Source organism: Penaeus japonicus, unplaced genomic scaffold (assembly GCF_977035675.1).
Source record: "Penaeus japonicus unplaced genomic scaffold, GWHDUDI00000001_assembly GWHDUDI00000014, whole genome shotgun sequence".
NCBI classification, from domain to species: Eukaryota; Metazoa; Arthropoda; class Malacostraca; order Decapoda; family Penaeidae; genus Penaeus; species Penaeus japonicus.
Window position 1 is genome coordinate 12,666,394 of NW_028234416.1, and position 12,500 is coordinate 12,678,893.

A 12,500-nucleotide genomic window follows, 5' to 3' on the forward strand; every position below is an offset into this window, starting at 1 on the left:
TCTGATCAGGCACAGTTAATTAGAGTCAGCCATAGGTGACACAAAACCATGTGGAGATAAACACAAATCGCACGTAAGAAGCACTGAAACATGAACGTTGTGTCTTAAGCTCACCCATGGAGTTTAAAAGTCTAGCCCCATCAGCTCTATTCACCTGCCTCGCACTAAGATGCCATTTGCGATATAAACTTTAAAACGCCGTATTTCAACACACGTACTATGAAATTTTCAAACACGACTATCAAGTTTCCATCATGATTAAAATGTCTGATGTGCTAACGCATGCAGTGTGCGGTTAAGGTTAACACGTGGGAAATAAACATTCAATAAAACCCTCGCCGATAACCTTGGGTGCGGCGCCTTTCAGTATCTTTGGGCAGGTTCCCGCCACGTCGCCATGGGTATTGTGAACCACAAGGTACCTCGGACCCCCCTAGGGTACTTACGATCCCTTTCGGAGGTTCAAACAAACCCTTTCATTGCCTAGTTCGTCGACGAGGAAGGTGCACTTTGATAACACTTTCTTTCCAGTCTCCCGCGGTGGTGTGAACGGGGTGGGGAGAGACCATGGCGGTGGGCCTGGCGGATGTTGATAAGTTGACAATGCCCGAGGATTTGCCGCTTTGTTCCCCAGCCGGTGCTACAAGTGACCCGGGCAGTTTTACATGGAATTTCGAATCCCTTTATCTTATCGCTCCTTAGTCTGCATCCCCATACTACAAAGGAAGGGCCGATATACACCCTTTGCCTTTTATTTCTGCGCGGTTCTGGACACAAGAGGATCTTGTAAGAGGTGTCGGGGCTCAAGGACGTCGCTCCAGAGACTCTGGGTGTTAACTAAACTCTTCTGATAACAACGTAAAACAAATTATCGTACCGGCGGAGAACAACTCTCGCGGCCCACACTCGCCGTCGCGTACGAAACCGTCGAGAGTTTCTGGCCAGCGATCCTTTCTCTCTCTCTTGCAAGTCTCTCTTTATTTTCCCCTAATCTTTCTTTGTGCGTCTTCTCTCTCATTCTTTCTCTATATGTCATCATTTCATGCCTCCTCTGCTTGGATGGTTCTCCCAAGGAGCTCTGGAGGCCCTGACCCCGAGAAGTTAAGAAGGCTCGAGATAAGGGAGAAATATCCGATCCTTCGCTCAGCGTGTACGAGGCGTTTGGTAAGAGTCCATGACGAATTGAGACGCGCACACGTACCGCCCGTGCATTGTGATGAGCGGCTCTTGCGCCCATCTTCCGCGGAGCGCCCTTTAGATAAAAATTATCCTTAACGCCATCTCTGTTTTCCCCATTTATTTCATGATTTCGTGATTTCCCGCACCTAAGGTTCTTATGTGGTTGTATCCCTGGTATATCCATACTGTTGCATGACCGACATTTTTATTTTTATTCATATACACACGTTAATCACTATGGTTACCGGCGACCTACGCTGTCCTTACCACAAGTCCCAAACTTTGGCCTTTCACCTCTCCAAGATCTTGCCCGATAATTTCAAACAATGCATCAGCCCAAAAGCATTAATGATATCACCCCGAGGTTCGTGCGCGCGGTATACGCCTCTTCAACCACCAAGGGTGACTTATGGAGGTATTGTGGCCAGAGCTGTGTCCCTATACCTTAGCTCCATCTTAACACACTCTGCTGTGTCTGTCTCCTAAGGCTCTACCTCTATTACACAAGCCTTATAGAACTCTCCCTCCCTTGTACTCTACGCGCTTTTCCTCCATACCATAATACTGGTATGTTCCTCTAAGTTTACTTAAATTTACATTTTTTTAAGAATATTCCAATCTATCCCAAATAACGTACTAGATCTTCCTAGTACGTTATATTGTAATTACTGCTAGGTCTAACTTGACTCACATCTATAAGACAATAATTCATGTCAACTGAGGGTGTTCCTCTCATATTTGCCAGTTTCGCCATACGTCAATATTTATAGGATGACTCTCCATATGGCAGTTGTCAGGATGGACGACTCTTAAGATAAGATAATGATCTATACATAATGGGTTTGGCCCAACACAATGTATTAAGTACATTTAAACAACGGGCAAAGGACACATTATATACAGTGTAAACAACTGTAAACTATACCTACCGACGTGCGGCTTGGTACCACCTCCCTCCCACTCCCTCCCTCTCAGCCTCCTGTTCTTCCCTTTTTTTCCATCCCCCCATCCCTTTTCCCATGGCCCGCTTCCCTCCTCCCATCCCCTCCCCTCCCTTCCCATACTCTTCCCAAGACCCGCCTCCCTCCTCCCCTTCCCTCCTCCCTGTATTTACCTGAGCTGGAAATAGAGAGGGCGAGGGAAGTCATTAGGGTTATCAGATGGTGTAAATACAGTAATCACTATCAGCAGGAGATGAAACAATGTTTTTTTTATGATGATTATTCTCTACTTCGACGAAAGGCTGTTATTGTTTGTCTGTTATTGTAATGTTCCATAATGTAATGTTAATATCTACACTTTAGTATCATTAGATATATCACGTCTGTTTTTAATTTACATATACACAGCTTCTCTTTGGTTGCATAATGCCCGTGACACCTTAACGTTACTATCGTTACTATGATTAGACTATTTTAATAAAGATCAGAAATGTAATCAGTATGTTACCAGAAATTATTATTCTAAGATTAGCATTGCCATAGCTCTGTGTTACCATCACTACAATAGCAAAACCGACATTGATATAAAGTATTTCAATATCACTAATCACAGTGAAGATAATACCATATCAGGTTTATCCACACTCATAATGATGACAACATCATCAAAATCACAGATATTCAGATTAGTCAGTATTCCGAAGTAAAGGGATAATATTGTTTTTGATAGTCACAACAACAGTAATGACATCTGGTAGTCAACCAGGGTTCTAGACGCCATAAACAATCTTCAAACCTCAACTTAGCGATCAATCTGGTAAACGATATGAATTCCACCTATACACTCATCTAATTTTCCAGATATCGAAAGGGATAATGGTTATAATCATGACCACGGAGTAACAATGCTAACGTAATGTGGATTCACAACACGCGATCACATGAACGGATGATACAGGTGGTCTGCGGCCAGCAGGTGTGAAGGGCACTTCTATACCACTTGTGCAGAGTTACCGTAACCGTAAGCTGGGTGTTTTTTCAGCGTTATTACATGCTTATTTGCGGTATTATTATACCTCTGTAAATCCTTTATGCTGTTGTAAAAGAGCTGGTGTGATATAAGAAGTATGTGGTGAGTATCAAAAGAGAGAGTGAAGACTGAAGAAAAACCACAAGCAATAGACTTTTTTTCATTTATCTAAAGCGTCTTTTTCAGTATCGTCTCTCTTTGTTATTTCCTCTCCCTCCGTTTCTTCTTCGCTCACTCCTTTTCTCAGCTGCTCTAGCAGGGCTGTGCCCCTTCACGCCCGATCATTAATCACGATGGCTCCTTCATATCTAAACCCTTTTGCAACACATGCAAACCCCTTTGGTGCCTGCAAGAGTCCCACCAGAGGTCGTGAGGCCGGCAGGATCTAAGAACCATTGTGTATCTGGGTCCGTGACGTGGGACACTCACTTTCATTTGTCATCAATTACATTTGAATGAGACGTGAGCATTTGTCTGTGTGACGGTGAACACAGCCCATCCACGGGACATTTGCATCTGGGATGGTTGGCATGCGATGTATGCGTGTGTGTGTGTGTGTGTGTGTTTGTACATACATCCGTATCCTTTACACAGCTAGGCGGATTCGCGCTGAGTTGTGTACCTGTGTGAGGAAAGTGACAAGTATCTGTAGTTGTAGTTGTATGTGTATCAGATCAATTATCATGATGTACTGATCCGCCGCGTCAATATTTATGCCAATTCCCCATTCACCTTCATACTACGGACACTTGTTAAGACCTTCACATTTTCTTTAGCACAGGCATGATTTTTTTTTCATATATATATATTCTTCCTTTCTCTTCTTTAAATTTCCTTCATACCACATAGCGGAAGAGGACCTCCACGATACAAGTCCATGTCAATTGTCACGTGTGATTTCCTCCGGACACTTTCACAGAGGTCCCTTTGCCTATCTAAGATTCAAGTTGACTCGAGAGAAAATGAAAGGCGATAGAAACGTGTTAGGTCTGGAAGGAAAGTGACGTCCGAGGTTTGTATTTGTCAGGAACAAAGCCCAGCCATGAAGGGGCCCGGATGTTTACTGCTCCTCCGAACTCGTGTCGCGCTTCTCGGGATTTCATGGCTGTGACTTCAGTTTGGCGATGTAATGATACCGGGGGAACTTTACCGTAACTTAGGGAATTAAGAATAAAGTTTATGGCTGCTTGGCTTGGCTTACTACGGGTAAATATAAATCCTCGGTGGAGAAATTATGACCATGTGCTTTTTGACTGCAAATTATGTATATAGAGATATTTTATGATTTGAAAAATATGCACACGTAGATCTCTGTCACTGTCTTTCTTTCTTTGTCTATTTCTCTTTCTCTCTCTCTCTATATATATATATATATTCATATGCATATACATATACATATATACATACATTCATACATACAAACATATACTTGCATATATATGTATATATATATAAATATATATATATATATATATGAATATATATACATAAATACATATATATACATATATATGTATGTATATATATATATATATATACATACATACATATACATATATATGTATATATATGTATATGTATATATATATATATATATATATATATATATATATATATATATATGTGTGTGTGTGTGTGTGTGTGTGTGTGTGTGTGTGTGTGTGGGTTTCGGTGTGTGTAATTAATGTATGTATATATGTATATGTATATACATATATACATATGCACGCACACACACACACACACACACACACACACACACATATATATATATATATATATATATATATATATATAGAGAGAGAGAGAGAGAGAGAGAGAGAGAGAGAGAGAGAGAGAGAGAGAGAGGATATGCATATGCGTCTCTACATATATATAAAGAGGTGTGTGGGTGTGGGTGTGGGTGTGGGTGTGGGTGTAGACGTATGTATGTAGATGTATGTGTGTAGATGTGTGTATGTATGTTTGTGTGTGTGTAGATGCGTGTGTGTGCGTGTGTAGATATGAGTGCGTGTAGATGTGTGCGTATAGATATATGTGTGTGTGTGTGTGTGTGTGTGTGTGTGTGTGCGTGTCCGTGTGCGTGTTCGTACATATTTAGAGGCACGCACACACACACACACATATATAGTCCTTTGCCACAATATCATCTTACTGTATACGTCGTGCATAGACACACAAAGAGATTTTAGTGACACGAATTCGTGTTGGGGATGAGACGCGGTGGCTGGTGCAGGTGTAAGCAGTAGAAATGTAATAGTGTCAGACGTGGTGCAGGTGTTAGTAGGGGAGGTGAGGTTGTGGGTGGTGCAGGTGTGACCAGGAATTGATATTCCCTGTCGTGTACATTGCTGCTATGAAAATTTATGTTAATTTGGGTTCCGGTGGTAAAAAGGAATATATTTTACCGAGAGAAACATTTGGAGCTCTCCACAAGCTGAGGTAATTCTATGATACATATATAATTGAAAGGTATTTCATGTTGATATTTCTCAATTTCCAAGTATCATACTTGCCGCTACTCATCAAGCAGTTGCGTAGGATAATAGATGTTATTCACAATCCCTAAACGATCGTCTTAAATCCCGAGCATCCTACAAGTCTTTCCAGTCTGGCTTGATTGACATCCGTGGATTGTTATCTTTCCATATCCTTACCAAGTTCTGAGTGTGTAGATCAATTTCGTGAGCCGTAAGTGAAGTATACCAATTAAGCATCATCCCCATCGACCCCTCCTCCGAGCCGACACCTGTGGCGGGGAGGCAGGCTAGGGGGAGCCACCTGGGTTCTGGCCGCTCGAGACCCAGAATTTAAACGGATATCAATCACCCTGGGTAATTATTGATATGTATGAAAATGAATTATCCATTAGCACGGTAACGAGGGAGACGCTATTTAGTGGCTTACTACAGATGTGCTTCCGTAATCATATGGAGTGAATACTGACAACCTGTTGCGTGGAAGTAGAATCGGATACGAGAGCTACGGCAGCAGAGGGTGTGATGATGCACCGCTGCCTATTTTTAGAGTTTTGTTTTGCGTAGGACGTGTATTTGTAGCATAATAAGCCTTATTGTCGGGCATAAATCGGCTGAAGAATGCGTGACGCGCAAAACTGTATTTAATGCAAAGTTAGTATATGCAATAAAGGGATTTGTTTTTCTTTATCTATTCGCAATACCATAGTGAATGTTAAGTATGTTTCCTCGAGACAGATGACTGACAAAGACAAATGTGACAGCAAGAAGATTTGAACATGGTTATCCTCGTTTTAACGATTTATGATTTCCTGTCTCTTGACGTTATAGCATCAGACCTTTAAAATATAGGGAAATGAAGAGTGTGCGAAACGTGTATATAAATAGCATTTGTCCATTTTCTTTAACTCTCGTTACTAGAGAATAACCATATCTTTCTCTCCTTACTGGTCTTAATTGAACCTGTACACCAAAGTACAATGCACACTAGAATTAAATGTTTTCATTAATGAGTGGATAAACTATGAATGGAAGGGTCGGCAGAACACTGGTGGCTACACGAGAAGTGAATAATGTTGCCAACTTATCATGTAAAGTCTTGAATTGTGTTACTCGGTCGAGAATAATAGTGATAATTTATCCGGAGCCTTGTGTACGTCCCTGCCCTTGCGAGGATCCTGGCTCTTTGGATGTTTTTCACCTCAGGCACTTGGGATTTACATGTCACTACGCGCTCTCAATTCAGAATGGACTCCTTTCTACGATATATCTATATCCAGGATTTTTTTTCTATGACAACAGCGTGTCACAAGACAGCAAATGAAATCATATGACGACAAGATATTCATACAAAAAATTGAGACTGAGTAGGCTACCATATGCCCAGGTCTTGTTTTAAGGAATAGCCTGTCTGACAGGACAGAAAACACTTAAGACAGCGTGTATGGCAGGGGATGATTGTCTCGGGAGAGTTTGGATGGCAGGGGAAGAAAAAGAATAGAGCAGGGAAGCGTCCTGCTGGAGGTATGCTAAACCCAGCATGATTCAATTAACTTAATTAATGTTTGTTGTAAGTTGATAAAGTACAGCCTAGACCACCATGATGCGCGTCCTCCTGGAGAAGCCTCACGCAGATGCTGCAAGTGATGGTTCATGTCCTGCCTGATGGGGCTGGAGAGGGTTGCGTTGCTTACTTGCTTTTGTTCTCGTTTTTTTTTTTTCTTTCCTTCTTTTTTCCTTTTTGGTAATGCTAATTCGCAAGCTCGATTTGTTATCATGATGCACTCCTCTTAATATTGGCTACTTTCCATGCTGATAGGTAGATATATAGGCATAGATATAGATATGTAAGATATATAAGGATCTTTAGATATATAGGTATATATAGGTATCTGACCGTTTTCATGCTTTAACACAATTCTTAACCACATGTACTGCGTGTACGACCTTTACCTGTGGTCATATAATGGAATTCTAGAAAGCGAAAGAGAAAACACAAACAAAAAAAAGTCTTCCACTGAAGAGCGAGATGACTATCTGCTCAGTCACGAGGCACTTAATTAGTTTCCCGAATGTGTCCTCCCACGAAGCCATGGAGATAGGGAGACGGGAGAGGCAGGGGGGGGGCGATGGTCATGTCGGGGGAGGAAAAGGCCAATGGAATAGTCACTGGGCATTTCCTTCGAGACTGTAATACACCCTGACCCATGACTCCGAAAACCGTGGGTGAGCCTCCATTGCGTTTTCTTCGTACACATACCCCTTGCCGGGAAATGCCCTCATATTTAATGTTGGCCGTTGTTCAGCGATTAGTGATCAGGGGCGTGGGCATGAGAAATTCAAAGAATACACAAACACTCCCTGAGGAGAAGAGGAAAATGAGGTTTCTTGCTCGCGCTTTTACAATGGTCACCTCTGACCCCATCGCATCACTTACACTCACAAGATCTAACTCGTTTCAATTAATGTAATTATAGCGCGGTCGTGTGAGGTAGCAATTATGTAGGCCTGGCGATGGTGCGGCCGCCCACCTTCGCTCCTACACCCACAATTATGTCATCAGTGCCGGGGTCGGGCTGGCGGCCGCGCGCCTCACCGCTGGCCCACACGTGCGCTCATGCCGCGCCTTCCTCACTAAGAACTGAAGGTTTACCGTGAAGCAGTTGCAAGGGCATAAACGATTTGTTTAGTAGGATTTGCGTTCCTCTACATTCCACGTTTCACCTGGATTAAAAGTCATACTACATGGAATAAATCATTAACTTTCGGAGCTTCGAGCCAAGTAAATCAACGGGTTCGCCGTACAATCAACGCAAGACTATATTTGTTCTAGAGGTCTCCCGCCGAGGGACGCGCCTCAGTACACAGATGGCAATGCAACTCAACTACGCACGCTGCAGCCAGAGGTCAGCACCGCTCCCAGCAACACCTAGGATACCTGGCGCGAACGTGTGTCCCGCAGCCCACCTATAAAACCACGCAAGACATTTTTCCTTTGTTTCGGTCTCTCTCTCTCTCTCTCTCTCTCTCTCTCTCTCTCTCTCTCTCTCTCTCTCTCTCTCTCTCTCTCGTTATTTTTTGAATTAACATATAAATCTGATGAATGATTAATGCCCTCATTATCACGTCTTGGCAAAGCAATCATACGGTCGCGACAAGACAATATGTAACCGACACAGACCGTCAGCACTCTTTCTCTGTAACCTTCTCTTTCCCCTTCGATCAATCACTTTCATTTTGCCTTCTCCCTCCCAATTAATCATTTTCGTTCTACATTATCTCAATTAATCATCATCTTCTTATGGAATATCTTTGGACAAGGGCGCAAGGGTAAAGTGGTTCGCCGGGAAAGAGGAGTCGGTCAGGCTTGGTTGTCACGACTTGAATTTGTGACGTCACAGCTCCGGGTTCGTCCTTGGCGCGGCTGCGGCTGTCACGGTCTGCATGTTCTGATGGTCTGGAACAGTAATGAAATCTGGAGGAGCAGTTGCAAGGACAGCAACTAAATGATAATCGACAGTGAACAGATGCAATTATGCGCATGGTTTTGTTGTAAAGCTCAGCCCCATTAATGTATGGTGTTAACGTCTGATTTTTTTAACATTATTTTCATCATGCATAACATTCCTGTGAATTCATGTTCTCTGTTTTTGCAAAATAACCTGATTATTTCCCCCGTGATATAGTACGCTATCACTCTAACTGGAGTAAAAAAAAATCAGTAATACCATAAACGGACATACATCAAAGAACTACAGCAACCCCGTCCTCGACCCCCGTCGCGCACGCCTCCTGGGAGCGGCTGACAGCTTTGTTCCTTTCCTCGAGTCCGCCACTGGAAGCTCTGAAGGTCGCCATTTAGAGTCTGGTTGAGAGCGACCCATGGCGCCACCGGAACGTTGCTGAGCCCGAACTGATGGTGATGGACGGGTCGTAATAAGAAGATAGACTTCATCAATTAGATTCGAGAGCCCCCCCGCCGGGCCGCTACCTGCTGCCCTCACGCAACCCACCTCCGTCAGGCGCGTCCTGCCACTTCGCCGCCCCAAGTCCATCTACTTGAAATTCTAATTGCGTTTTCATTCCGGTTGTTTGGGTTATTGGTTGCATATTCAATCTTCTGTTTAAGTGTGGATAGCGAGTAGTGATGGTGTTAAAATGTGTATTTCTCCAACGCTGCCGGTGACTTTATAGACCGGATTAACTCCTTATGGGGCATGAAGTTGATTGGGCATTATATACAGCTGAGCAGAATGAGGCTAGCGAGATCGCTACTTCTGGTCACGAGACAATATATATACATATATGTATACTCACATTCACATACACACATATATATGTATATATATATATATATACATATATATATATATATATATATATATATACATATATATATATAATGTATATATATATATATATAAATATATTCATTTCTATATGTACACACATATATGAATACGCATAAAAGAATGAAGAATGTGTGTGTGTGTGTGCGTGCATATATGTATGTATTTATATACATATAATGCATATATATATATATATATATATATATATATATATATATATATATATATATACATATATATATATATATACATATATATGTATATAATGTATATATATATAAATATATATATATATATATATATATATATATATATATATTCATTTCTATATGTACACACACATATGAATACGTATAAAAGAATGTGTGTGTGTGTGTGCGTGCATATATGTATGTATTTATATACATATAATGCATATATATATATATATATATATATATATATATATATATATATATATATATATATATATATATATATATATTTATATATATATATATATTTATGTATATTTATATATATATATATATATATATATATTATATATATATATATATATGCGTGTGTGTGTGTGTGTGTGTGTGTGTGTGAAATAACACTGACATCTGTCTTCCGACGATGTCCTGATTAGGCCTCTTTCCAGTAAACGGTTACATTACTGTGTCCCGGAAATATGGAATACAATATCACTGCAGTGTCCGTAACACCGACTGATTCATGATTAATGAGCCTTTCCATTTGATATGAATGATGAGGACTCGTGGTACTTTAGTGTAGGTACTTATTATTAATCATTATCATGTTTACTATTCACTGATATAGCAGATAGGATTGGTTCTCCATATATCACTGCTGAAAACGCGCACACACTCACACACAAAGGCAGTTGACCCTCGGAGTCTAAGCATCCGGTTGACAAGCACACGTAGGTCAGGTAGGCAAGGCCTCTCAGTGTCCCCTCTCCCTCTTCCCCCTCCTTCGACCCCCCACACCCAGCGCCGTCGGAGGCACAGCGGGAGGATCCATAGCGAGGATTCCTTCGCGGTATCTGTCACGTCAGCACGTATTAATGACGTAGGGACCGGTCTCCTTCGCTTCCCAAAGAAGAGGGTCGCGCCGAGGTCGTGAAGATGCGAAGATAACAAGGAGGAGAAAGGAAGACGAGGATAAGGACGAGGCCTTCCGTAAATAACCCTCCTCGTCTAAAATTTGCCGCCTTAGTTTCCACATCAGCATTTTACCTTCATAGATCTTTCCCTCTCGAACTTGGATATATTAGGAAAAAACTAGATAGCGAAACTTCCCAACCCTCTCATCTCTTCCTTCAAAGTCTCTAGACATCCCATCCATCGGCGAGTCCTTCAGTATCGGCTATCCCTCGTGCCGACAGGACACGACTGCCGATGTTGGACGATGGGACTCCCGATAGCCATCGTAGGCTCGTGGTTTGACGTACTGATAACGCAGTGTCGGAATGCTCTTGTCTGGATCGATTATTGGCAGGTTGATGGTCGGCGGTCGCGTAATTGTTCCGGACACGAGGAGGATCACGCTAAACCTTGAACTGCGGCATCTCTGTGTTTGTGTGCCGGGGGCGGGAGGCTCGTGTAGCGCTGATAAAGTTACAAAGTTTAGCATAAGCCGCCAGCCTGTTATCTTGATTGTAATTATTAGGGCTATGTCTGCCACAATATTGTGTTTCGACTTGTGTAAATGCATCCACTTCTGGCAAAAAAAAAGTCTGAAACTTTAAAGCATACGCAAATTATAACCGTCTTCTTTAACAGAGATTATTCAACAAAAATGTACTTATATGTAACAAACACACTCACGACTTTATGAATTCTCGAAAGTTATTCCCTCCAGCCACAACTGTTCCCCAGCACCTGTTGCTTTTCTAAACCTCTGGCTGGAAATACCAGTGGCATTACGTGGGTCGTAGGGGCTCAGCTCTGATTACGCCGATAGAAACTCAGGTAGGCCTAGTCGCAGAGGCTCCCGTCGTTTAGACGGCAAAAGATGGATTAGATTTAGTGCGAGGAAGTGGATTACTTTAGCGAACACAAACAAATCGGATCAGAAATATCTAGCAGGACTGGACATTTCCCCCCTTTTTGTGGATATTTTATAATGTTTGTACGGATTTCTTCCATCCCAGCCTTTCTCAAAATCTTTCTTTTCTGTCTATTCTACAGCACGCCATCAAGATGCCAGAAGGGGACTGGGAAAACGGCAAGTCCCAAGTGCTGTGTGAGGGTAGGAAGTCCGGCACGGAGAATTCCTTCGTGTGCCGCTACTGCCAGAGGGTGTTCCGCAAGAGCTACAACCTCCTGATCCACGAACGCTCGCACGAAGACCACGCAAAGTGCCACTATGACGTTTTCAGGGTCCGCTCCAGCCTGCAGGTGAGACGACCAAAACCAGACCGTTTTATGGGGTTGTAGCAAGTATATGAATGGGGAGGTAATAGATGGCTATCAAGAGAAAAGATAAGAGATCAATAAGGGATGTCAACAATAGT

At 42.2% G+C, this 12,500-nt stretch overlaps 1 protein-coding gene across 8 annotated transcripts in view; it reads left to right on the forward strand.

Annotated features, from left to right (window-relative positions):
* The window catches only part of LOC122265647 (uncharacterized), a 56,073-nt gene that overhangs the window by 36,694 nt on the left and 6,879 nt on the right, over window positions 1–12,500 (forward strand). For all 8 annotated transcript variants that reach the window (XR_015191616.1, XM_086543931.1, XM_086543926.1 and 5 more), the window contains exon 2: window positions 12,175–12,384. Coding sequence is in view for 7 of the 8 variants with exons in the window: in XM_086543931.1 (XP_086400057.1) it covers window positions 12,175–12,384 (210 nt within the window). In the remaining variant the exon portion in view is untranslated. The remainder of the gene's footprint in view (window positions 1–12,174; window positions 12,385–12,500) is intronic.